This window comes from Syngnathoides biaculeatus, chromosome 13, assembly GCF_019802595.1.
Source record: "Syngnathoides biaculeatus isolate LvHL_M chromosome 13, ASM1980259v1, whole genome shotgun sequence".
Lineage (NCBI taxonomy): Eukaryota > Metazoa > Chordata > Actinopteri > Syngnathiformes > Syngnathidae > Syngnathoides > Syngnathoides biaculeatus.
The window spans coordinates 4,959,882-4,982,489 of NC_084652.1; the positions used below are offsets into that span (position 1 = coordinate 4,959,882).

The 22,608-nt window shown below is 45.3% G+C and overlaps 1 protein-coding gene across 5 annotated transcripts in view; it reads right to left on the reverse strand.

Annotated features, from left to right (window-relative positions):
- Window positions 1-22,608, reverse strand: part of LOC133510689 (pituitary adenylate cyclase-activating polypeptide type I receptor-like) — a 47,086-nt gene that overhangs the window by 18,420 nt on the left and 6,058 nt on the right. For 4 of the 5 annotated variants that reach the window (XR_009797682.1, XM_061838907.1, XM_061838906.1 and 1 more), the window contains exons 2-12: window positions 18,738-18,813; window positions 14,507-14,600; window positions 14,277-14,389; window positions 13,012-13,159; window positions 10,434-10,570; window positions 4,919-5,015; window positions 2,396-2,506; window positions 2,212-2,312; window positions 2,052-2,149; window positions 990-1,122; window positions 608-761 (exon numbers count right to left, since the gene is read on the reverse strand). Coding sequence is in view for 4 of the 5 variants with exons in the window: in XM_061838907.1 (XP_061694891.1) it covers window positions 608-761; window positions 990-1,122; window positions 2,052-2,149; window positions 2,212-2,312; window positions 2,396-2,506; window positions 4,919-5,015; window positions 10,434-10,562 (823 nt within the window). In the remaining variant the exon portion in view is untranslated. Of the gene's footprint in view, window positions 1-607; window positions 762-989; window positions 1,123-2,051; window positions 2,150-2,211; window positions 2,313-2,395; window positions 2,507-4,918; window positions 5,016-10,433; window positions 10,571-12,269; window positions 12,337-13,011; window positions 13,160-14,276; window positions 14,390-14,506; window positions 14,601-18,737; window positions 18,814-22,608 lie in introns of those variants that run through there. The other variant, XM_061838904.1, reaches the window with a different exon arrangement.

Sequence of the window (22,608 nt, forward strand, 5' to 3'; positions counted from 1 at the left end):
TATGTGCCATGGGATTGGCTGGCGACCAGTTCAGGGTCTACCCCACCTCCTGCCCATTGACAGCCGGGATAGGCTCTGGCACTCCCGTGACCCTCGTGAGGATAAGCAAAAATGGATGGATGACACTAAAATAGGTGGCATGGCCGATCAGCTGGTAAAGCGTTGGCCTCACAGTTCTGAGGTCCCGGGTTCGATCCCGGACCCGCCTGTTTGAAGTTTGCATGTTCTCCCCGTGCCTGCGTGGGTTTCCTCCGGGCACTCCGGGTCCTCCCACATCCCAAAAACATGCAACATTAAATGGACTCTCTAAATTGCCCCTTGGTGTGATTGTGAGTGCGGCTGTTTGTCTCTATGCGCCCTGCAACCAGTTCATGGTGTACCCTGCTTCCTGCTCATTGACAACTGGGATAGGTTCCCTGTGAGGATAAGCAGCTAAGAAAATGGATGGGTGGATATGTGTAATACTGTCCTTATTTAGTAAAAACCCGTTCTTTAAACAAACATGTTGCACAAGTACGGTGGTCTCATGTAGTCCTCTGAACACAGATGATCCAAATTGAACAAAATGAAGGATTTCCTGATTTGATTCCGACGCGGAATGACGTACCCCAGCCGATGATGGTGTACCAGTAGAAGTAGCGCCTCTCGGGAAAGAAGGTCTCCACCAGCAGGGTGAAGAGGTAGAGGCCTTCGATGAAGAGCCAGAAGTAGTTGGACATGACGCAGTAATGGAAGAAAACCATCACCGCTTTGCACGCCACCTGCGGCGACGCACAAAATCAATGAGGATTCTAAAATAACGTACGGTACAAACAGAAAAAAGGAACGAATATATGAAACAATTATAAGTATTAATAAGGGATAATGAAGACAAATTGACTAAACATCAAACCAAAATATTGTTACGATGGAAGACTCCCGCTTGGAGGTTCCCCCCGGACAATACCGAGTTAGCCACTAGGATGAAAAACTTTGGGTTAGTTACTGACAGTGTGCACAAAGCAATGGTCGCTGTCCTCCTGCGCGTACAACACGCCGTCCTTGATGAAGACCGAGATGGCTCTCAGCATGAAGGACACGAACAGGTTCATGTGGATGAAGTTCCGGGTGCAGTGGAGTTTCCTGAGCGGGGGGAGGGGGTGGTGGAAAGTGACACAATTCCATCAGCCAGAACAATGAAATACTTTTTCCCTGGAGAGGAGAAGGGACAAATGAACCTGTTGCAATTCATTGATGAACCACACAAACGAGGCTTTGTGTTCATTTGCCGGTAAATTGTAAAAAATTCAGCATTATTTCACGATATGGACTTTTGGTGACATTTTTGTCTAATGCTGTGGCATGGAATTGTTCTACTGGAAAATACAGTGGGTATAAAAAGTCTGCACACCTGTGTTGACATGCCAAGTTTTGGTGACATTAAAAAAAAAAAACAAGGCCAAGATCATCCATCCATCCATTTTCTTTTGCAGCTTATCCTCATGAGTGTCATGGGAGTGCTGGAAACAAAACTAGTTCATAAATTGATGATGTAAATATGATGACATGATTAAATATTTTTGTTCCGCAGTCATGACGGCCCTCTGAGGGAAAACGGAACAACAACGTGGCCCGCGACAGAAAAATGAGTTTGACACCCCTGCTTTAGACTTTGCAAGAAAGCAAAACTCGAACATTTGACGTTTAGTTGATGTCCATCAGCGGCGCTTTAAATGGTTGTCCATGGTTGTTGGTTTGTGCCGACTCCCTTTTAACATGAACTTGAATGTTAATGGTTCATTCTGCGCACTGCCACGTCGCACTTATAACTGGGTGTGCGCACTTGTGCAATCTCGGTTTTACAGTTTTCCCTTCCGCTTTCACACATTGTTGGAAAGACATTTAAAATTAATGACTTAGCGCCGTCTCATGTCGATATCGCATAACGCTGGCATTTCAACAGGGCTGGTGTAGACTTTGTGCACCCACTTTATGGGCCTTGGCTCAGTGGCGTTTGGGAAATACTGGACTAAACCCTGCACCTAATGATTTATTCCCCTTCTTTTGCTTACCTGAACCTGCAGAGGATGACCATAGCGGTGGTGAGAGACACCAGAGACGTGCTGTAGCCGACCGTGTACAAAGCCTTGACTGACGCGTAGTACATGTCCTGAAAGTGGACGCAGTGTGTGAAATTAACGGGGAGCGTGTGCGCGAGTGCGAAAATCTTACTGGTTTAGTGGCGTTGTCGTAGAAGAGGCACACGTCCAGGTAGTGAGGGTACGGTTCGGACCAGCCGTCCTCCGTGCAGTTCCGACTCACCCGACCCATCTCTGTGTGGAAAAAAAAAAAACAACTAGCACGAGATGGAAACCCCGCTTAGGATCGGAAGTTTCGGGAAAAGTTCTCGGCTCACCGTCCTCCGGGCCCATCAGGTCGTGGAAAAACTCCGGGCAGTTGACCACCACCACATCCCCGACGGCGGCCGCCTGCCAGCAGGTCAGGTTGTCCCACATCCAAGGGCAAGCTGCGGGGAGCGAATGTGCGTCAAAGGGGAAAAGTCCGGCGTCCGACGGGAACCGGAACGGAGCGCCGTTCCCAAGGACGGCAGAGCTAGCGTGCCAACGTCTTTGCGTTACGGATGTGAAACATAAACAGCCAGCGCACGACACAAGTTTATTTTAAAACCGGCAAATTCTTGAGGGAGTGTGTCATGATCCTGCCGCTCCAGCACGAGCTGTGCGGGTGCCCGCGCGGGTGCGCTGATTGGGAGGGCACACCTGCGCCTCATGCAGCCTGATTATGCTGTGGATTTCGATGACCGCGATGACGACTGGCCGGCGCCAGTTCGTTTGATCTTCACGTCCCGTTCGTGTGCTCCGGTATCCCTGATTGAACCTGTGTGTACCGACCGTCGTCCGTTCTCCGACCAACCTTGTAAGCCTGACTCCTTCGTTACTTCTGCCTGCTTTGATTGTTCTCCTGTGTACCGACTCCTGCCTGTCCGCTCACCTGCTCTCTTCGCCCGACGTCCCGACTACCGCTGCTGCACCGTACTGCCTGCTCGATCCCCTACCTCTGCATACAATAAACGTGTCTCCTTGAACTACCTTGCATCTTCCGAGTCCTGCATTTGGGTCCCACTCTCGTTCCGATGGGACGTGACAGAGTGCGGATGAACGGACTGCCAAAAGGCACGTGTGCGGGTACAGTGAATAAAACGAGGTTCCCCGAGCTTGCAAATTAGCATCGCGATAACGGCACGCTAACGTTTAGCTTCCGAAGTGACCGCCGCCGTTAATATTTGTTTTTGAAATAATTTTGCTGTCGGTGGCTTGCGCTTTCAAATTTAAAATTCTGATTTAAGATTTAGGCTACTTTTTGGGAGCAAGAGCGCACACATTGTCGTCATTTCTGGTACTTCTGAGCTGTCTGAAAGGACATAAAAACGATCCGAATAATAAAGTTGATGTTCGTTTCAACTAATCAATCAGTCGCGCCTCCCGATGTTTTCCTGACGATAAACAAAGTGCACCCTCTGCTTTCTTTGTCTTTCTTCCTTCCGGTCTTGGACCTCCAGCATCTCTCAAATCTCCCCAGATGTTCTCCGATGCTCACGCTCCAACGGTTTGGAGCGCTGCAGGGGCGTGTCACGTGCACCTTTGCGAGTGTTCGATAGGGCCGACCCGCGTGCATTTTCCCTCGCGACAGACGTGCGCGACTGCTTGTTTGTGGACCTTTCTCTTCCGCCTAATGTGTTTTGCTTGTGCGCGGTGAGCCGGACAGGAAGCCAATTACTTTGAAAGGGCAAATCTGAGTCAAACGAGGCACACGCCGTTGCTTAGGAAGCGCCGCATCGTCGCCGGCTGCGCTACAGTGTAGACGCAACATCCACGCGCCGCGCTTGCTGCATACGTGACCGAGACGACCGGCCTCAAAGATCCGTATCTCATTTTTGCATATCCAATTAAATCGCAACATATTCTCGCAAACAATGCCTTAGGGTTTTTAATAACTTTACTTCTTAAGTGGATGTTGTTTATAATCAATTTTTGGAAATACAGTGGTGTCATGCTATAATTGGGTTTTTGTTTTTTTTTAAATTAGGAAAAATGACACTCTTTGAAATTTTACTGCATAAAAACGCAGGGTGATAAAACCATTAAACAGTGTGTAAACTAATGAGTCCTGAGTTAATGTAAACTATTGAATTGCTTATGCCTCATGATGTTGTGTTTTATCCATCAGCGACTTCTAGTGTGCATGCCTTGGCCACCAGGAGGAGCTCTTGCAGCATAGTACAGTCATGCAAAAGATATGAAGATTAATAGACTTTTTCTTCTGCTGTTCTACCACTCAGTTGATTGGAAGTAGTCATTTTTGTCAAAGATGAAGAACATTTGCCTGGGGGTAATGTTATTTTATCCATCTATATGTGTTGTTTCACCATATTTGTCCAAATGTCTAAAACAGCGACTGTCGATGCTAACCGTTAGCATGTAAATGGAGTTTTACATTCACGCGATTGCTGTTTGTTAGCATTAAGCTAGCAGACTTCCCAGATGCAAATGTGAGGTTGTTTTACATCCAAAACTTGTAATTGTTATTTTTATTTTCATTGTATCTTTCTTTGACCAACTTCAATCTGGAGTGGGATTAAAGAACTCAAACCACTTTTTTTGATGAAATGTCCGCCGTTTGTGCAAGTGCTGCATATTGTCACGTGAGCCCAATTGAGTTACCGCCACCATAAAGCGCTCGTATCTCCAAAAACTCAAAGGTCCTGTATCTTGTATCTCAAGGTTCCGCCATATATTAAACAATATCACTGATGTATTTCAATTCACGTCAAGTGAAGAAATTGAGAAGGGCTGCGACGGCGATGGCTCCAAGCAGCCGGACTCCTCGTTGACTACCGTCAACGCTAGCGGTAACTCACCCATGTCCAAGTCCTCGCTGGGGTCATGCATGTCCATCCTCTCCATGCACTTGTCATGCTCTCGCTGGATGATGCAGTGCTCCGGCTCCCCCGCCGCCTGGACGGAACACACCTATCGTGAAACGCGGTCCCGGGTCAACATATTCTCACACAGGGTCGTGGCAAATGGAGCGCAGGCGGCTTTTGATCCGCGACCAAATGTTGCAAAGAACGAAGTGTCACGCCGCCGGTTCTGGAATGTTTTTTGGCCATCAATGAATAACTAAGGTAGACTGCTGCTGTATTTGTTTTTAATCTCCTAACATTGTTTTTCTTTTGTTCGTCCACGTGTATTACATTCCAAGTGGATTGCACTCATATACAGTGATGCCTCGGTTCTCGACCGCAATCCGTTCCAGAAAACGGTTCGAGAAGTGATTTGTTCGAAAACCGAATCGATGTTTCCCATTACAATGAATGGAAAAAGAAATAATGCGTTCCAGGCCTAAAAAATTAGGCTTTGTAAAGCATATTTTTTTAGCTTTTCCTGATAATAAACTGTATAGTAGAAATTCATGTATCGTTTAAATACTTTATATATTATCTGTGTACAGAGGCTGCGTTATACAAAATAAAAGTGCGCTCATTTCCGTTTTTCTTTTCGGGGAGCGTTCGAATAGACTAACGATATGCGTCGTGGGTGTGTCAGCTGATTGCACCGCGCACATTATTATTTTTTTTTCATGGGGGGCATTCGAATTGACGATAACAGCTCGACGTGGGTGGGTCAGCTGCTTGCGCCGCGCGCATTATGTTATTTCCGTTTGTTTTTTCGGTAGCGAGTGAATTCACAACAAAGCACGGTGTCAGCCAGTCTGGTCGCGCGCAATATGTTATTTACGGGCTCGGGGGCGTTCGAGTACCGATTTTCGTTCGAAAACAGAAGCAGAAAAATCTCGAAATTTTCTTCCGAAAAACGATTTGTTCGAAAATGGGGACGTTCGAGAACCGAGGCTTTTAATGTGCTGTATTATTTACTTTTTTTTATATTAAAATTAGAATATTATGGGAACATCTCTCTCCATCAGTGAGAAAGTTATTATTTAGTTATTATATAAATATTGGAGTAAAACTATGATTGTGAAGAGAAATTTCAGTGTGTGTTTTCAACATATTTGGTCAAGAACGATTTTTCAGATTCTTAGTATACCGTTTGTTTGTTTTTTTATTTCATGGTTTTTAAAAATAATAGTCCAGGAAGATCCAGCAGAAGGCCGAAATGTTTGCACCGGATTCCATACCAATGCGGCACCGTCATGAGTAGAAAGCCCCAAGATTTCAGGTCTCATTCCAACGGAACATCAAACTGTAATCAGCGCAATTAGTTTGCTTTCCGCCGCAACCTGCCAAGCGCAACAGAAACCAAAAGGAAAAAAAAAGAAAACAAGACGGACGTGAGACTCATGATGTGCCTTTTTCGCTTCTCCGTGAGGCGCTCTCACGCTGCGTCTTTCTCTCCGGGCAACAGTCAGTCGGCACGGAGTGACGGCCGCAGCGTGTCTTTATTTGGCTGACTCATCACTTTGTGAGACGAGCGGACCTCGGGCACCTCGCTGGCTCGGAGATCCTGTAAGTGACTTAGTTTGGGCCCGCGAGTGCCTGCCTCTTGTTTTTCTGTTGAATGATTGCACTTTATCGATGTGCCGTTTTCATAATCAAACCGACACGGGCTTTGCCTCGAGAGAGTCGATCCGCTATTGCTAGGCAGCGGCGGCAGCAGCACCAGCCTCCGCAATATATATATATATATATATATATATATATATATATATCCATCCATCCATTTTCTTTTGCCACTTATCCTCACGAGGGTCGCGGGGAGTGCTGGAGCCTATCCCAGCTGTCAACGGGCAGGAGGCGGGGTACACCCTGAACTGGTTGCCAGCCAGTCGCAGGCCACATCGAGACAGCTGCACTCACAATCACACCTAGGGGCAATTTAGAGCGTTCAATTAAAGCTGCATGTTTTTGGGATGTGGGAGGAAAACGGAGTGCCCGGAGGAAACCCACGCAGGCACGGGGAGAACATGCAAACTCCACACAGGCGGGGCAGGGCTTGAACCCAGGACCTCAGAACTGTGATACCAATACTTTCCAGCTGATCCACCGTGCCGCCCATATATATATATATATATATATATATATATATATATATATATGTATTTGGTTTATGATTAAAACAATTATTTATAGGGAGCCCTGCAAGGAATACAGGCCATGTGGTGTCGAGTGGGCGTCATTATTCGTAACACACATACACATGCGCGCACGCACACACACACACGCTTACAGTGAGAAAACCGTGTGTGTTGGCTGTGTCATTCCATTTTTTTATGACAGAAAGAGAAAAAAATGGACAATGAATGACTTCACGCTTGCAGCAAAATCTTTTGGTGGGGGGAACAAAAAACTTGTATGCCATACCTTTTTAAATATACTGGACTTCATTTGATTTGCAAAAATATGTACCATTTAGATTTCATTAGGTTATTAATAAATTTACAGATAAATGTAAGTGCGGTGATGTTTTATTGTTCTTGTCAGTCAGGTGATGTTTTATTGTTCTTGTCACAATTTTTTTTTTTTAATCAGTCACCAATTTTGACATTTTTACTCAAGACTAGGTGCTAATATATTCATACAGGTAATCATTTGTTGTATTCATATTTTAAAGTCACTGATTTATTGTTTTAAATTGTGTGTAGGGCGGGAGCGCAACATGACTCATTGAAAGATTCCTTTTTTTTTTTTTTTGGTAGCGTATAGATAAATGGAAGACATAAGCAACATAGATTTTCTCAAGCATCTCTTAAAACAAATGTCCAATCCAGGGTCAGTTCACATCAGGCCGGCAGCCCCAGACGTGGCTCGGGCAATAAAACCGCCATTAGAGGCAGCAGCCCGCCGGCCTCCCGCCTCTCGACGGCGGCCCCGTTTGACACATGCTAAGAACATGACGACGGGAGGCCGAGGTCAGCCGAAAGATGTCGGCTGGAGGAACACTTCACGTTTGTTGGTGGGGGGTTGGGGGGGGGGTGGAAGCGACAGGGAGGGGGGGGGGCGGTTGTTGTGGGGGCAGGGTGGCGCTATGAATTAATCACGTGCTGCTTTACAACCACATGCATGCGTTACGATAAAAAAAACAACAAACAAATACGTACTAAATCCATCTGTCCATTTTCTTAGCCGCTTATCCTCACAAGGGTCGCGGGAGTAACAGCCGCCCTGACAATCACACCTCAGAGCAATTTAAAGTGTTCGATTAATGTTGCATGTTTTTGGGATGTGCGAGGAAACCGGAGTGCCCGGAGAAAACATGCAAACGACACACAGGCGGGTCCGGGATTGAACCCGGGACCTCAGAACTGTGAGGAACGAAGGTTTCCAGCTCAGTCACTGTGCTGCCATGTAGTAAATATGGATGTGAAAAAAAATATTATTTAGAGGACCATGTTTGGTTCTTGTGTGACCGTCCCTGACCGTGCACACAGCGCTAAAATCTATTCTGATATTTATTCCCCATATTTCAGTAATATGTAGGAAGTATATTGTGTTGCTTCTGTGTGACAGTGCTCAGTTCACTAAGCACCGGTGGAAGAGTATGATTTCCACCAAACAATCAGGACTCTATATTTCAGGAAACATATTTAGTTCCTTTAGCATAACTCCATACCTCACACTGGAATCGTGGAATCATGTGACGATAATGGAACTTTTGAAAACTTTCTATCAAATCAATAAAGAACGCTTTGTATTAAGAGAACCATATTTAGTTATATAATCCAATGGTTTCGCCCAGCTCGGACATTGAATTCTGAATTCCCTTTTGCTTATTTGCACTAACATTAATAAATGAAATCAGAATAAAATCGTTACTCCATGTATTATTTTGAACTAGTAGTCCAATAATCAAAACATGATTTATGATTTACATATTTAACAAACTAGCCACTGAATCATACATAGGCCCATTTCAGCAGCCGCATTTTCCCCCTGAGAACCTTTTGTTTTGAATTTAAGGTGGCTTACTTTAACCAGGATCCCTCACCGGAACGTGACCAAAGCTAGGTTGCTTTTGTGCCCGTCGGTGCCGTTAACGCTCGCTGCCTCGGACCGGCCGCTGTCTTTCTCGCTAGGCCGGTGGCTACCTAGCTTGCTTTCGTCATCTTTCACGCTGTCTTGGATAAACTTTCTCGGGTTGATTCTGCGTCGGTCACCCGTCCCCCCTCGACGGTGGCTCGTTTTCATCTCTGGTCGTGATGCTGTCGTGAACATCAGTGGTGCTCTTTGGGGATAGGCTAATGCATGCCTTTTTTTGTGTAAATGTTGGTGGGGGGTTACGTACAGTACACGCGCAGGGACTGCTGTACGCGGAGTAAGTCCAAATGGCGTTGGCCATAAACGACAGCTAATAATCCATAGACAGAGTTTGTGTTTGATGTCGTACCAGGGTGGCACTGCCTGCCGGAGACAAATTCCTTTTGTTTTATTACATACTTGGCCATTAAATCTGATTCTGATGGCAGCACTGCAGCTCTTATCAGAATCCCAATTGGAGTCACCACCCATTTGTGCACAGTCCTAATAATCAATAACATTTTTTGGTTCCTTACACGGAAAGGGCGGCACGGTGGCTCAGCTGGAAAGCGTTGGCCTCACAGTTCTGAGGTCCCTGGTTCTATCCCAGACCTGTGTGGAGTCTGCATGTTCTCCCCGTGGCTGCATGGGTTTTCTCCGGGCACTCTGGTTTCCTCCCACATCCCAAAAACATGCAACATTATTTGGATACTCTCTAAATTGCCCGTAGGTGTGATTGTGAGTGCGGCTGTTTGTCTCTTTGTGCCCTCCGATTGGCTGGCGACCAGTTCTGGGTGTACCCAACCTCCTGCCCGTTGACAGCTGGGATAAGCTCCAGCACTCACGCGACTCTCGTGAGGATAAGTGGCTAAGAAAAAGGATGGATACACGGAAAGCACACGCACTTCGCTCTGAGGAAGCAGAAATACGTCACAGTTTTGTGCATGTGCCTTTTTGAAAACATGCACTGATACTTTTCAGATCCATTTTTCAAATATAAAGGAACAATATTGTATTTGAGGAAGCATACAGTATTTGGTTCCTTAATAAATGGAAACCCACAGATGTCACTTTTAGGGAATAGAAATGTTGCATTCTTACTGAGCAATTCAAGAAAACCACAAAACTTTTCCACGTTTTGATTCGTATTATTAATGAACATAGTTCCACGTTTGAGGAACCATATTTAGCTCCACGAGCAAGGCCAAGAAAAATAACACTAATCATGACCACACAAATTGGAGAGCTCCATTTTTGTCCATTCCCCTCACAGGGAGGGATGCGAGCTCCGTCTCGAACGCACATTTAAGTGACCAAATATGGTCGTCCGCTACCTGGGATGAGCTCTCGTCCGGAGGCAACAAACAACGACGCGCACGTGAACGGCGACGATATTCACCAGAGGCAGCAGGATGATCACCATCAGGACCAGGTCTCTCATTGTCTCCATTGAAGAGCTTCTGAGTCCGCGTACGAGCGTGTCGGCGACGATGAACGGCCCCCCCACTCTCGCGGCACCGTTTTGCATCAAGGGCCCTGCAATGATAACGCGTCGCATCGCAGGACGTGAGAGCGAACCGAAAGGATTCCGTGCATCCTAAATGCACGACTGTGATGCATTTTAGCGTAATTCAACAGTTTCCAAAAAATGTATACTATATTTTTACTTACACACATCCATACCCCCCCAAAAAAAACAAACAAAAAAAAAACCACTGGATCCAGATATTGAAAATGGAACAGAATAAAATAAATAAAAACTGTATGTATACAATTATATTATTTTTTTAAATCAGAATTTTCAGGAATGCTATTTTCAACTTTCAGCCGTATTTTACATAAAATAAGTCAATTGTATGTAAATCCATATCAGCACACGAACAGTTGGAAGAAGATGAAAAGAACCCACCCACCATTTTGAATGGTTTATTAACATCGGACAACATTGCCATGGAAACTGCGCCGTGTATCATCGCCGTCTAGCATTATTTAAGACAATAAACTGCACAAGATCTCACACAGCTTTTGGCCTCAAACACAATGCGTGTGTGTGTTTTTTTTTTTAATAGATAAATGCAATTAGTGCATCTGCATGTGTTTATTCCCCCCTTTTTTTATCCAAACAACACTTAAAAAATACAAACAATGGAGCAGAAGCCCACTCCCTTTCTTCATTTAATCACATTTCCCCTTAAGACATCCCAAATGAAATCCTAAGCAGCTCAGAACAAAAGCGTCGCAACATAAAACAACAACAAAAACAAAAAAAAATGAAATTTGGAAAGCTCACACTGAGGAAAAATCAGACTGAAAAAAATAAAGCACCATCCCTACCCTGCATGACTTACTCATCCACACAGCTTTCTGAAACAGGAATGAATCACTGCAAACACACACTTGTAGTAGCAATATACACACATGCACACACTGTAATGGAGGAAGAGGATCATCTGGACATTTTTGTCGCATGGACCAGTCAAAACGTCCCAGTGGGGACAAATGTCCTCACAGTAGAGGTTGTGCCACACAACGAGAGACAAGAACGCCATCAACATGCATATACACGCAGCCAAATACGGCCATATGAGTTCATATTTCGTTGCCAAAATGTGAAACGGGAGCCGGTGCTGCTATGTTTAACGTGTAAACCAGCCAAAACGTTCCCAAAAATAAAGTGGGCGACAAAGTCTGCTAACATACAAGGATAGAAAGACAAGAACACGCACAAAGAGACACATTGAAATGTTGCAAAGAAGTCCAAGCCTGGAATCTTGTTTAAATGTCCCCACAATAAAAGGTGGGACACACCAAGATAGAAAGAGAAGCAAAATAAACACACACATACACATTCAAACATTGTCAAATGAGTCCAGTCAAAATGTCCACACAATCAACGCTGTGCTGCATGAATGAGGAAAGACAAGAACACACACACACACACAGTCAAATAAGATTATCCCACAATTTTTTTTTTTTTTGCCAGGGGCTGCTAAGTTTAACGTGAGGACCAGCCAAAATGTCCTCGATATGAAAGTGGGACGTCACAAGCGATGTCGCACAAGCCTATGAAGGCAAGGACATAGAGACGCCCAGACACACACACACACACACACACACACACACACACACGTCCTCTCCCGCGCTCATCCACGCACAGACAAATTCCACCTCATGTCCCTTCCCCTCTCGTGGCCAATCCAATTAGCCGCCGAGCATCTCCCCTCGCATGTTTTACCGAGTCGTAACTCACGAGGACCCTCCCCGGGGTGGTGGTGGTGGTGGGGGGGGGGTGGCGTAAACAGAACGGCGCCGCGGAAGAAGGGGAAGATGATGAAGAGGAAGTGGAGGAAGAGGAAGAAGGAGAGGGCGATACGCTGCAAAGAAATGTGGAAGGCGACACGGGAGACTGAAGCGTGTCGATCGGGGTGTCGGGGGAGGGGGGGGGCGTGTCACGTGACGTGAACGCCGTACCGCCGATAGGTGACTCATAGATTGAGAATCCGAAATGTGGTGGAAAACGAGATCTTTGTTTGTGTACGTGCGTCCATTGATTGGCACAATGTCAAAGTATAAAACGCGGGCCATCTGGGGAGCACATTTGCCAACACTCCATACAAAAAGACACTTTTTTGATTTATTCATTTATTTTTCTGGGGGGGGAGGACGCCGTCTCAAACGAAGCCGACAATTAATACTGCATATTGATTGGCCGGCTCCCTTATTGTGCTAATCCTGCAGCGTGTAGCGCGTCCGCTCAATATGCGCGTGTGCCATCATGTGTAGCCCACCCCCGGCCCCCTTACAATCCCTCCATAACCCCCCCACACTGCAACCATCCATCACTCCGCATTGACTCCCATTCAAAAAGCTCATGGAAGTCCTTCAGCGTTTTTTTTTTTTTTTTTTTTTACACCACCCCTCTGCAGACAAGCCAAGTAAAGGAGCGTTAATGGGGGGGAAATGAAAAAGGAACTTACGGATGCGTAAGCAGCCATGCTCGCCTTCTCAGGGGATCCGTCCTCCTTCCTCTTCCTCCCAAAAATATGCACAGAGAGGGTCCCGTCTGTCTGTTCGTTTTTCTTACGCCGCTGCAGCCGCGCGACGTGTCTGCTACTGCTGCTGCTGCTGTGAGGAAGAGGAGGATGAAGATGAGGAGGAGGAGGAGGGAGAAGAGGAGGAGGAGGAAGAGGAGTGGGGTGTCAGTTCCTTTGGGATTTGCAGCTCGTCACAAAGGAATGAGAGCAGGGCGAAAAAGTGAAAACAACAGTTTAACCTCGGCGGGGCAGGTTGCGGGTGGAGGGACGTAAATAGAGGGGGTATAAAAACTCTGCACACCCCTGTTCAAATGTAAAGATTTTGGTATATGGGTGGGGACATTCATCCATCCATTTTCTTTGCCGCTTAGCCTTACGAGGGTCGCAGGGAGTGCTGTCAACGGGCAGGAGGCGGGGTACACCCTGAACGGGTCACCAGCCAATCACAGGACACATGAAGACAGACAACAATCGCACTCACAATCACACCTAGGGGCAATTTAGACTGTCCGATTAATATTGCATGTTTTTGGGATGTGGGAGGAGACTGGAGTGCCCGGAGAAATCCCACCCAGGCATGGGGAAAACATGCAAACTCCACACAGGCGGCTCCGGGATCGAACCAGGGACCTCACTGTGAGGCCAACGCTTTACCAGCTGAGCCACTGTGCCGCCTACAAAAAAAATACATCAATCATAATAATGGGCTCCAATCAAAGCTGCCAAAATAGCGTTAGACCCAAAAGTTAGACGCCGTCTAGTCCGAGCAGTATTAAGTTTCGAGCGACTTTCGTTGACCGAATTGTCACACGTGCCAGGCGGATGTCAAAGGGCACACCCTTGGTTGCGTCAGTACGCCCGTCTTGGCGCAGACCGGTCCACCAAATTAGCAAACATGGCACCGAACCTTGCCATTGCATGACAATCAAACGCCAACATTTTACCCTTGTGGCATTAGTTGCGCCGTCTACAAAAATGTAGGCTAAACTTAAAGGAAAATTCCGGTGGTTTGAAGTAACAATGTATCCAATAGATCATGTAATATGTACACATTCTATACTCCAAACCACCAGAATTTTCCTTTAAGTATGAGATGAGATAACCCTCATTGGTCCCCAGGGGAGGAGATTTTTATGGGTTATAAATTGTCTTACATAAAGCTGCTGTTTCTGCTTTGGATTCCGATAAATCCCACAAATGAAACTCACCTTAAAGGGCTTCTTATTAGAGACCGAATCGCATCTCAATGTGGACTCTGCCCGGAGATGTTCACATGACACTCAGTCCATATGGAAAAAGTCCCGTTGGAGTTCTTCTAAGGCTTGAATCGACAACGAGAGAGAAGAGAGGCAAGCCTTCGTTTGACTCACGACGGAATGTTGCCACCAAAACGTCAGAGCTGCTCATCAGCCGAGCAAAGGGTCGCCGGTTCAAATACCGGCTCTGGCTGTTTGCTGTCAAAGTGTCCTTGGGCAAGACACTCAACTTCTAGGTTGGCCTTGTAAATGAGAAACTGCTCTCACCCGCCTTACCTGCACGTTAAACAAAGGAAATTGTAAATTATTATGCCGTCAAATTAGTTTGTTCACGTTAACCAAGCTTTGACTGTTCATTTACCTGCAAGCGATGACCGTATATTAGAATTATTATGAAGTGCAGTAACATATGGTTGTATTTGCACGATATATTGCCAGCAATTCATTGACATACAGCACAGGATATAGAGCTCGTGCACGTGACGTCACCATTTTCCCGACGCCATATTGCAGGTCAAAAAGAGCTGCTCGACAGTGTGGGGGGACATTGAACCAGAGCAGAATATTCACAATGCCCGAGACTTGTTGTGCGGTTTGTTGTCACAACAGACGAGACAGATATTCAAAGTGATCATTCTATGGAATACCAGAAAATATCGATGGATTTCAGCAATTAAACGTGATGGATGATGCCCAACCAAATACGCACAACTGTCTAGCGATCACTTCATTTCAGGTAGGATGTATTCTTCTCAATCTCAAATTCCCAAGAAGTATTCATAATGCCAAGTTGGCTCATTCGAGAACAATGTGTTTAAACAAAAACAAAAACGACTCCAACGTACATGGAAGCGTGTTGCAGCCACACATTAATCTTCGGTGAACGTCTCCCCGACACTTCTTTTTTCTAATATGCATTGTTCTTAAATGAGTCCAATGTGTATTTAAAAAAAGAAAATAAACCATCAGTCAAACAGAGATTTACCGAAGTTCAATGTGTGGCCGCAACTTGCTTCCGTGTACGGAGGAGCTGACTCGCTGTCTTTTTTTTTTTTTTTCAAAATCCTAGTTAATGAATGTGAGTTTGTGTAAAACTAGGGGTCATTTATTTAAATATTGGTATTTGTATGCGTCCAGACTTTTCTTCGCTTTCAAACTTTTCCGTGTAAATCTCGCCGACTTACTCACCAGATCCATGTGTCGATCCAGTTGTCCAAGACAAGCGGAAGCGGGTTATCGGTCCAATTTCTTATCGGCGAAAACATCGTTTTTGGCATTAAATATGGGTCCTCTATGCTAAGTGTCTTTCATTTTTCCACGTACCTTCGTTTACTATCACCTTCTAAATGTTTAACGGTATCGGGCAAAACTCTGGGAGACATATTTTCGCGTCGTCTCCAACCGACTTAGCATTGAACAATGCTTTGTTTGACCGGCACTTCCGGCCAGTGACACGATTTGATGACGTCGGTGCACGAGCTCTATCCAGGCAATGCACACATGGACACCCACACACCATTACCCAAAAAGCATAACTGTTTCATCTTTCGGCATTTTCAGAAAGGAAACTTTTTTTTGGAGCAAACACAATGGTATATTTTTTTTTTTTCAAGTTCAAAATGGCCAATGCCATTTACGTTAGTCGACTGACGACATACTTACGGAAGCGCACACGCACGAGAACCCAGAAAGAAAGGGGGAAACCATTCATAAAAGTGTGTGCTCTGCGCTATCCTGACATTTTCCAGACTCCCCCCGCCAGGCAGCAGGTTTGCGTCCCCGCTGGGCGCCATTCACAAGCTTCCCGAGTGGGCGCGTGACTCACCTCACGCTGGTCGCTTTACCGCCTGCTCATCTTCCCGCTGTAAGCCCCGACCGACCGCGGCAATTACGCACGCAGACGAAATCAAAAACGCCGAGTGCCTCGCGGTTAGGCGGTCCGCAGCTCCGTTGCCCCCCTGTCGTCAGCACTGCGGACAGCGGACGGGCCGACTTTGGATGGTCAAAAGTATTGAGATGGCTAATTAATCATTAATTAATCATCCGGAAGTATAACCGTTCATACCAAGCAAGCTCAATACATTGTTTGAATCATCATCATCATCATCATTTTTATGTTCGAAAGCACATGATTAAAATGTTCTGCATCGATGGACTTTTCCACATTTTTCCTTGGAATTAGTCAAACACATTTCAATCGTATTTGAGTTACACACGGACATACAAATATGACAACAATCATAACACGCAAATACATACATTTGTACACACATCCATCCATTTTCTGTGCCACTTATCCTCACAAGGGTCGCGGGGAGTGCTGGAGCCTATCCCAGCTGTCAACGGGCAAGAGGCAGGATACACCCTGAACTGGTCGCCAGCCAATCGCAGGGCACATAGACACAAACAATTGCACTCACAATCACACCTATGGGCAATTTAGAGTGTCCAATTAATGTTGCATGTTTTTGGGATGTGGGAGGAAACCGGAGTGCCCGGAGAAAACATGCAAACGACACACAGGCGGGGCCGGGATCGAACCCTGGTCCTCAGAACTGTGAGGCCAACGCTTTAGCGGCTGATCCACCGTGCCGCCTGTGTACACACATTAATGTGTATACACGTAGAAACACACAAACACCCGAAGATGTTTTCATCAACGACAATGATGACAAAATCATTTTGTTCCGAACACTCATAAACACACACATGCACATTCACACTACAAAAAATAGACATGCACGTATATTGTTCACACACTCGTACGCATGTTGGCGATGTTTTGGTCAATGATCATGACAAAATGACTTTGTTGCGAGCAATTAACACTCATATACAGTATACACACAAATGCACACGCGCACACACACAAACGTGTAACATGTTTGGATGAGTTTAGTGTGTAAGAACGGCGTGCTTCCGACTTATCGGTGGGATTGTTGTCCACTTAGATGCAGCCATCCACGACCGCACATTTCACATTTTTCATCTGACACTTCCGATTAAATCATACGCTTCCTCCAGTTTGGGTAAATTCTCTTTTCTGTCCGCAGTGCACAAACCGATGTCCGTGGAAGTGTGGGTGGATTAGTTTGGTGTAGGGGCAACCAAAGATATTTGACGAATGGACTGGATTTTAAAAATATTTTCGTCCAAACCAGGGCTGCTCAATGCATCGATCGCGGGACAGCGTGCAAAAAAAAAAAAAAAAGACATCAGCCAATTTTCCCTCTAAAGTGCGCACGTGTGCAATTGTGCACCGCAAATGCAGTCTCTTCGCAGATATTCTGTGTTCCGCGCAAAAACAAAACACTCCAATGCAAATTGAAAGTAGAACATCCAGCTATTCAGTTTGTGCCATTTTGCAATGTGATTCAATGAGTGAGGGATGACATCCAATGGCACAATTCATATATGTACAGTAAAAAATGAAAAGAAAAATCCACTGGTTTCTTTTCGGCAGCACATGGAACTTTCTCTAACAACGACCGCTGCTCCGCCACACTCTCTTTTTCTTAGTTTACCTTACACCCCTCCCCCGGCTCTTAACGATGTACACTCATAATTACAAATGTTACAGTACTTACGCAGCCCATCAATGTCTTTTATAATGACAGCGTCCACCACCGCTGCTGGTTTAGTTAGCAACACAGTCTGGCCAACCAAGAGCAAAGACGAGTTAGACATGCTGCTTATGTTTACTTTCGATATTAATGGAAGAATTTAAAAAAGAAATGCTGTTGTTTTAAGATGCAATGACTGTCGGAGTCATAATCGAAGAAAAAGTAGTTAAACTGGATGAGATTTTCTCTTTTCCAAGTGGGAAAGGTCTGGTCTGAAAGCATAGTAGAAAGTACAGGATGAGATGGTGTGTAATTTTAAAATTTCACCTTGGCACAGCCTGATCCAGGATGAAAGCGCAGACAATACAGTGCACAAAAAGCTAATTCTGTATTTTAAATATAGGAGGCAACATAACATTAACCTTAAAACGATTTGGGAGAATCATCATCCCCCCACCCCCTTCGTCGTCAGTAGTTTGCGAGAGGCTGGCTGCTTGAAAAGGATCTTGGGGTAAAAAAGTCTGGGCACCCCTGGTCCAAAGGACGACATGAAGCATTTACAGTATACCCGCTATTCTTTAAAAGTGTTTTCATCCACTTGACCTGCGTGGGAAAATCTACAAGATGGCTACCAGGAGGCACTGCGGTCACCTATAATCGTGCATTTCTCATTTTTCACGTCAGCGGGCAAGAAGTGTCAGAGGATTGTAAGCTTATGACTTTGTGGAAATAAAATCATAAAGAGCACTTCTGTTCCAAGTTAAAAATAAAACATCAATGTCCTTTAAGGCATATTTGAGTGATTTGGGCGTGAAATGAGCAATAATCAACGCATAACTGACCTACTTACCTTCGCCGCTGAAATTAGGTTTGCGTCTACTTTAGAGGTGTTTTCCTCCAGTCGGTAGCTGCATGGAAAAGTTTTCCTAAGAAGAAAGTAACAAAGAAAGAAAGAAAAAAAATGCATCTTTATGAGTACTGGCCTATTAAATTGCATCAAATGGCAAAAACATTGTTAAAAAAAAAAGTAGCAGGGTTAGAGAAGGATTGGCGTGATTGGATCACGGCCGTGACGCAAGCGAGCCTTTCATTTACAGGAAGACTTGACGTGACTCGCCTCGAGCACATGGATGCAAATGGGAGGGCGCGGGGGGGGGGGGGGGGGGGGGGGGGGGCGCACGAGCTCAGTCCGTCACTCACTCGGTAATGGTAGGTCTGTTTAGGCTGGTAATAGCAGCAGAAGCCTTGTTACCATGGCGAAAGTGCCAGCGGCGTGCGCCTGTGGAGTCCTCCACGACTACTTTGACACGGCTTTGGGCTGTTTTTACCGCTTGATGCCATTAATGCCGGTGGGGGGGTCAGACAGACGGGCGCAACCAGAGGAAGACGGACAGGCAGCAGACACGGTTGACGGATGGGCCAGAATTAGAAGAGAGACGAGATGGAAAGATGGAGAAAATAGAGGGGGAGACGGAAATTGCTAGAGCAGCAGAAAGTCGCGGAGACTGACAGACAGTCAGAAAGAGAGAGTAAGACAGAGAATCAGGCAAAAAGGCAGAAATTCAGTCCATGGGACGGACAGACGGACGGTGTGCATGTGCGAAGCTCCAGAAGGGGAAGCACTGCGATGCCCCGCTGGGTGCAAATTGCGCCGAAGCCACGAGTGTGACTCACTTGCGTTTTTTTTTTTTTTATTTGGTGTGTGTGTGTTCTTGTTTTTCATTGAATTTCCAAACTGAGTGATACTGTTGACGTTCAACACCCCCGCAGAAGCTGCTTTAGACCCCCCCCCCCCCCCCCCCCGCCCGCTGCCGATTGGCACATGAGGCGAGTTGCTCACCGGATGCGACGCTGCTTTTTATGGTTCTGTTGGAATCGGTTACACCGCGGACGGCACAGGAATGGAGACACAATATGTCCGATATTCATGTGAAATACGGCAACCTTTTAACATGACAACCATATTTTCCCCCAGTCCAGACTTTTTCCTCGAAACTTTGACTTTTATCTAAATTTGGTTTCACTTACAATTTTTTTCCTGAGGTATTTTCAACTGTCATTTTTTTCTCTGAATTATACAACTGTTTTGAAACATTCAAAAAGTTTAAAATAATATTTATTCTAATAATTTTATCTCACCCTTTTCTTCAAATTATGACTATTACTTTTTATCCATAATATTGTAACTGCTAAAATTGAAATATTTTTTACGGAAGCGTATTACTGCCACACCACAAAAAAAAAAAAGGTCACATAATGTGAAACGCGACTTTTTTTTTTGTGGTGTGGCAGTAATACGCTTTCGTAATTTTTGACAATACAGTTTTAAAAAAAAAATTATGACTACTGCTTCAAAAAAAAAATCTTCCATATTAAGTTGATTTTATAAGCAGTCCAAAATTATTTGCTGCACACTGTAGCTGCAATATTGATAGAATGAGATGTGTGCCCCTGTGCGTTTCAACTCAATAAGGGCTCACCACAGGTCCACTCAGACCACGCCCCCTCCCTCCCCAACGCGGACCCCCCTGCCCCCCACTTCCAGGCCATCTTCCATCCCAGCAGCTGTGTCTCTTTTTGGACACAACGTGAGAGAGAGGCATCCCGCCGTCCCGCGCTAACAATCCGCCCACCCGCATCGCCTCTAAGCGGAATCGGCGGAGGGGGCCGCGGGGGACCCCCGCGGGGGGCCCGTTCCTTCGTCAACCTCCACTCGTCTCCCGCTGAGAACCTCACGCGGAGAGGAAGGACAAGTATTTGTATATTTATAAGAAAAAAAAAATCAATCTTCGGAGAATGAAGTTTTTTTTTTTTTTTTGGGGGGGGGTCTATAAACTTGTTTATATTAGATTTTATTCCCCCACCTAAAGAGGTTGCTCATTTTTGAATAAATCTTTTAAGATTATGGGAATAAAGTTGTATTTTTTGGGGGGGTGTTCAAAATAAATTGAAATTTTTATCAGTGCATCTTTGCCCTCATTGTTGGATGTGAGCACAATTTTATATCCTGAAAAAGATGACATTTGAATCACATTTTTCAAAATGTTCTCCTTGAAAAAAGTGTGACTATTCTTGTAATATTTATCAACATGCTATGATTGTCCAGCCACTAAATATTGATTCATATTGAAAAAAAATTCTTACTGACACAAATCAGACATTTTTCATCTGCTAAAAGTCCAACAACTCAGACATCTTTTTTAAAACAATCCAAGTAGCTAACCAAAAAAGACGATCACAAAAAAAGTTTCATCTTGAAAAACATTTTTGTGTAACCTTGAAAAATAAAAAAACAATCTTTCTGTAAAACACTGTACTACTTTTCTCGAAAATAAATAGAAATATAAATGTATTCTCGTAAATTTCATTTGTTTAAAATCCACTATTTATTTAAAAGAGATATATCTATAAACCCATCCATCCATTTTCTTATCCGCTTATCCTCACAAGGGTTGCGGGAGTGCTGGAGCCTATCCCAGCTGTCAACAGGCAGGATGCATGTAAATTGTATATGTATGTATAAACATTTTCCTTTGTAGCAAAGGAGCTAATATATTTTAGGGTGTCCACGTTTTTTCCTGAACCATGACAACAAGAGTCCGCCTCCAAGCTTCAGACCGCCGTGAGCGTGTCAGCTGAGTTTGCGCAAAACGCACGACGCTTGACCTTCACCTGCCACTCAAACACGTGCCCGTGGCTCTCGTTTGTGGCGTCAGCTACATGCCGGGGTCAATAAACGGTTAACCTTTCCTCAAGTGTCTGCGTTATGTGGACACGCACGCTGCCGAGCCAGGTCGAGCCACCTCGTTAGCTCGTGAGCTAGGAAATATCATTCAGTTGACTTTCCCTGAAGTGCCTATTATGTGGACCCGCACACCACCAAGCCGGATCTAGCGAGGTTGCTAGCTCACGGGCTAGAGAGGGTAGTAAAGTTGACGTTCCGTGAAGTGTATCTGTTATATGGAGCCACACACCCAGACGACAAAAAGCTTGCTAGCGATGTTTTGGATAACGCCACCGCTTGTTAGCTTAGCGGCTGCCAGCGGTTGGGCCGTTCGTTTCGCCATCACTCGCTCTGTGTGTAACGTGGCACCACACACCAGAGACACTGTAGCCTAAATAACTCAAAACTCGGTGCAGGTGCATTTTTGGGGGAATGTTGTAGGCATAGCTTGATAGCTAACTGCATGTTGTTGTGGGAGAAACGTGCCAGGTTGTCATCGCATTGAATTTTCGACTGACTTCACACACCTTCAGGTTGAGAACGCGGTCGCCATTTTGGTTTGGTGTATTCGTGTAAACAAACCGTAACTAAGCAGGAATCATTTCAGAAAGGCGTATGAATGGGGGGCGCAGTGCTATGTTGTCAAACGAAAGTGGACGTTGTAAAACGTCTTTCTTTCGACTGCCAGCTGCGATCGAGAACCAGCGCGAGAAAACGGAGCAGTTAGCAACCAAACGGCGACAACTGCGGCTGTCTCGTATTAGCAGAGCCGATGTAGCGGCCAAGTCATTCCCATATGTCAGCGTTTGCTTGGAGCATTTTGTTCCTGGTAAGTATTGGATACCTTTTAGAATTCCCCACATACTTTGCAATAACTAAGTTATGTGAAGGAGAAGTATTCTTTTGGGCCAAGGGCCTACATAATACTCGTGTGTCTCCAAAAACTGTATTTTCTGTTTAATTATCATAAGTTTGCAAAAATGAATTCCTGCACCGC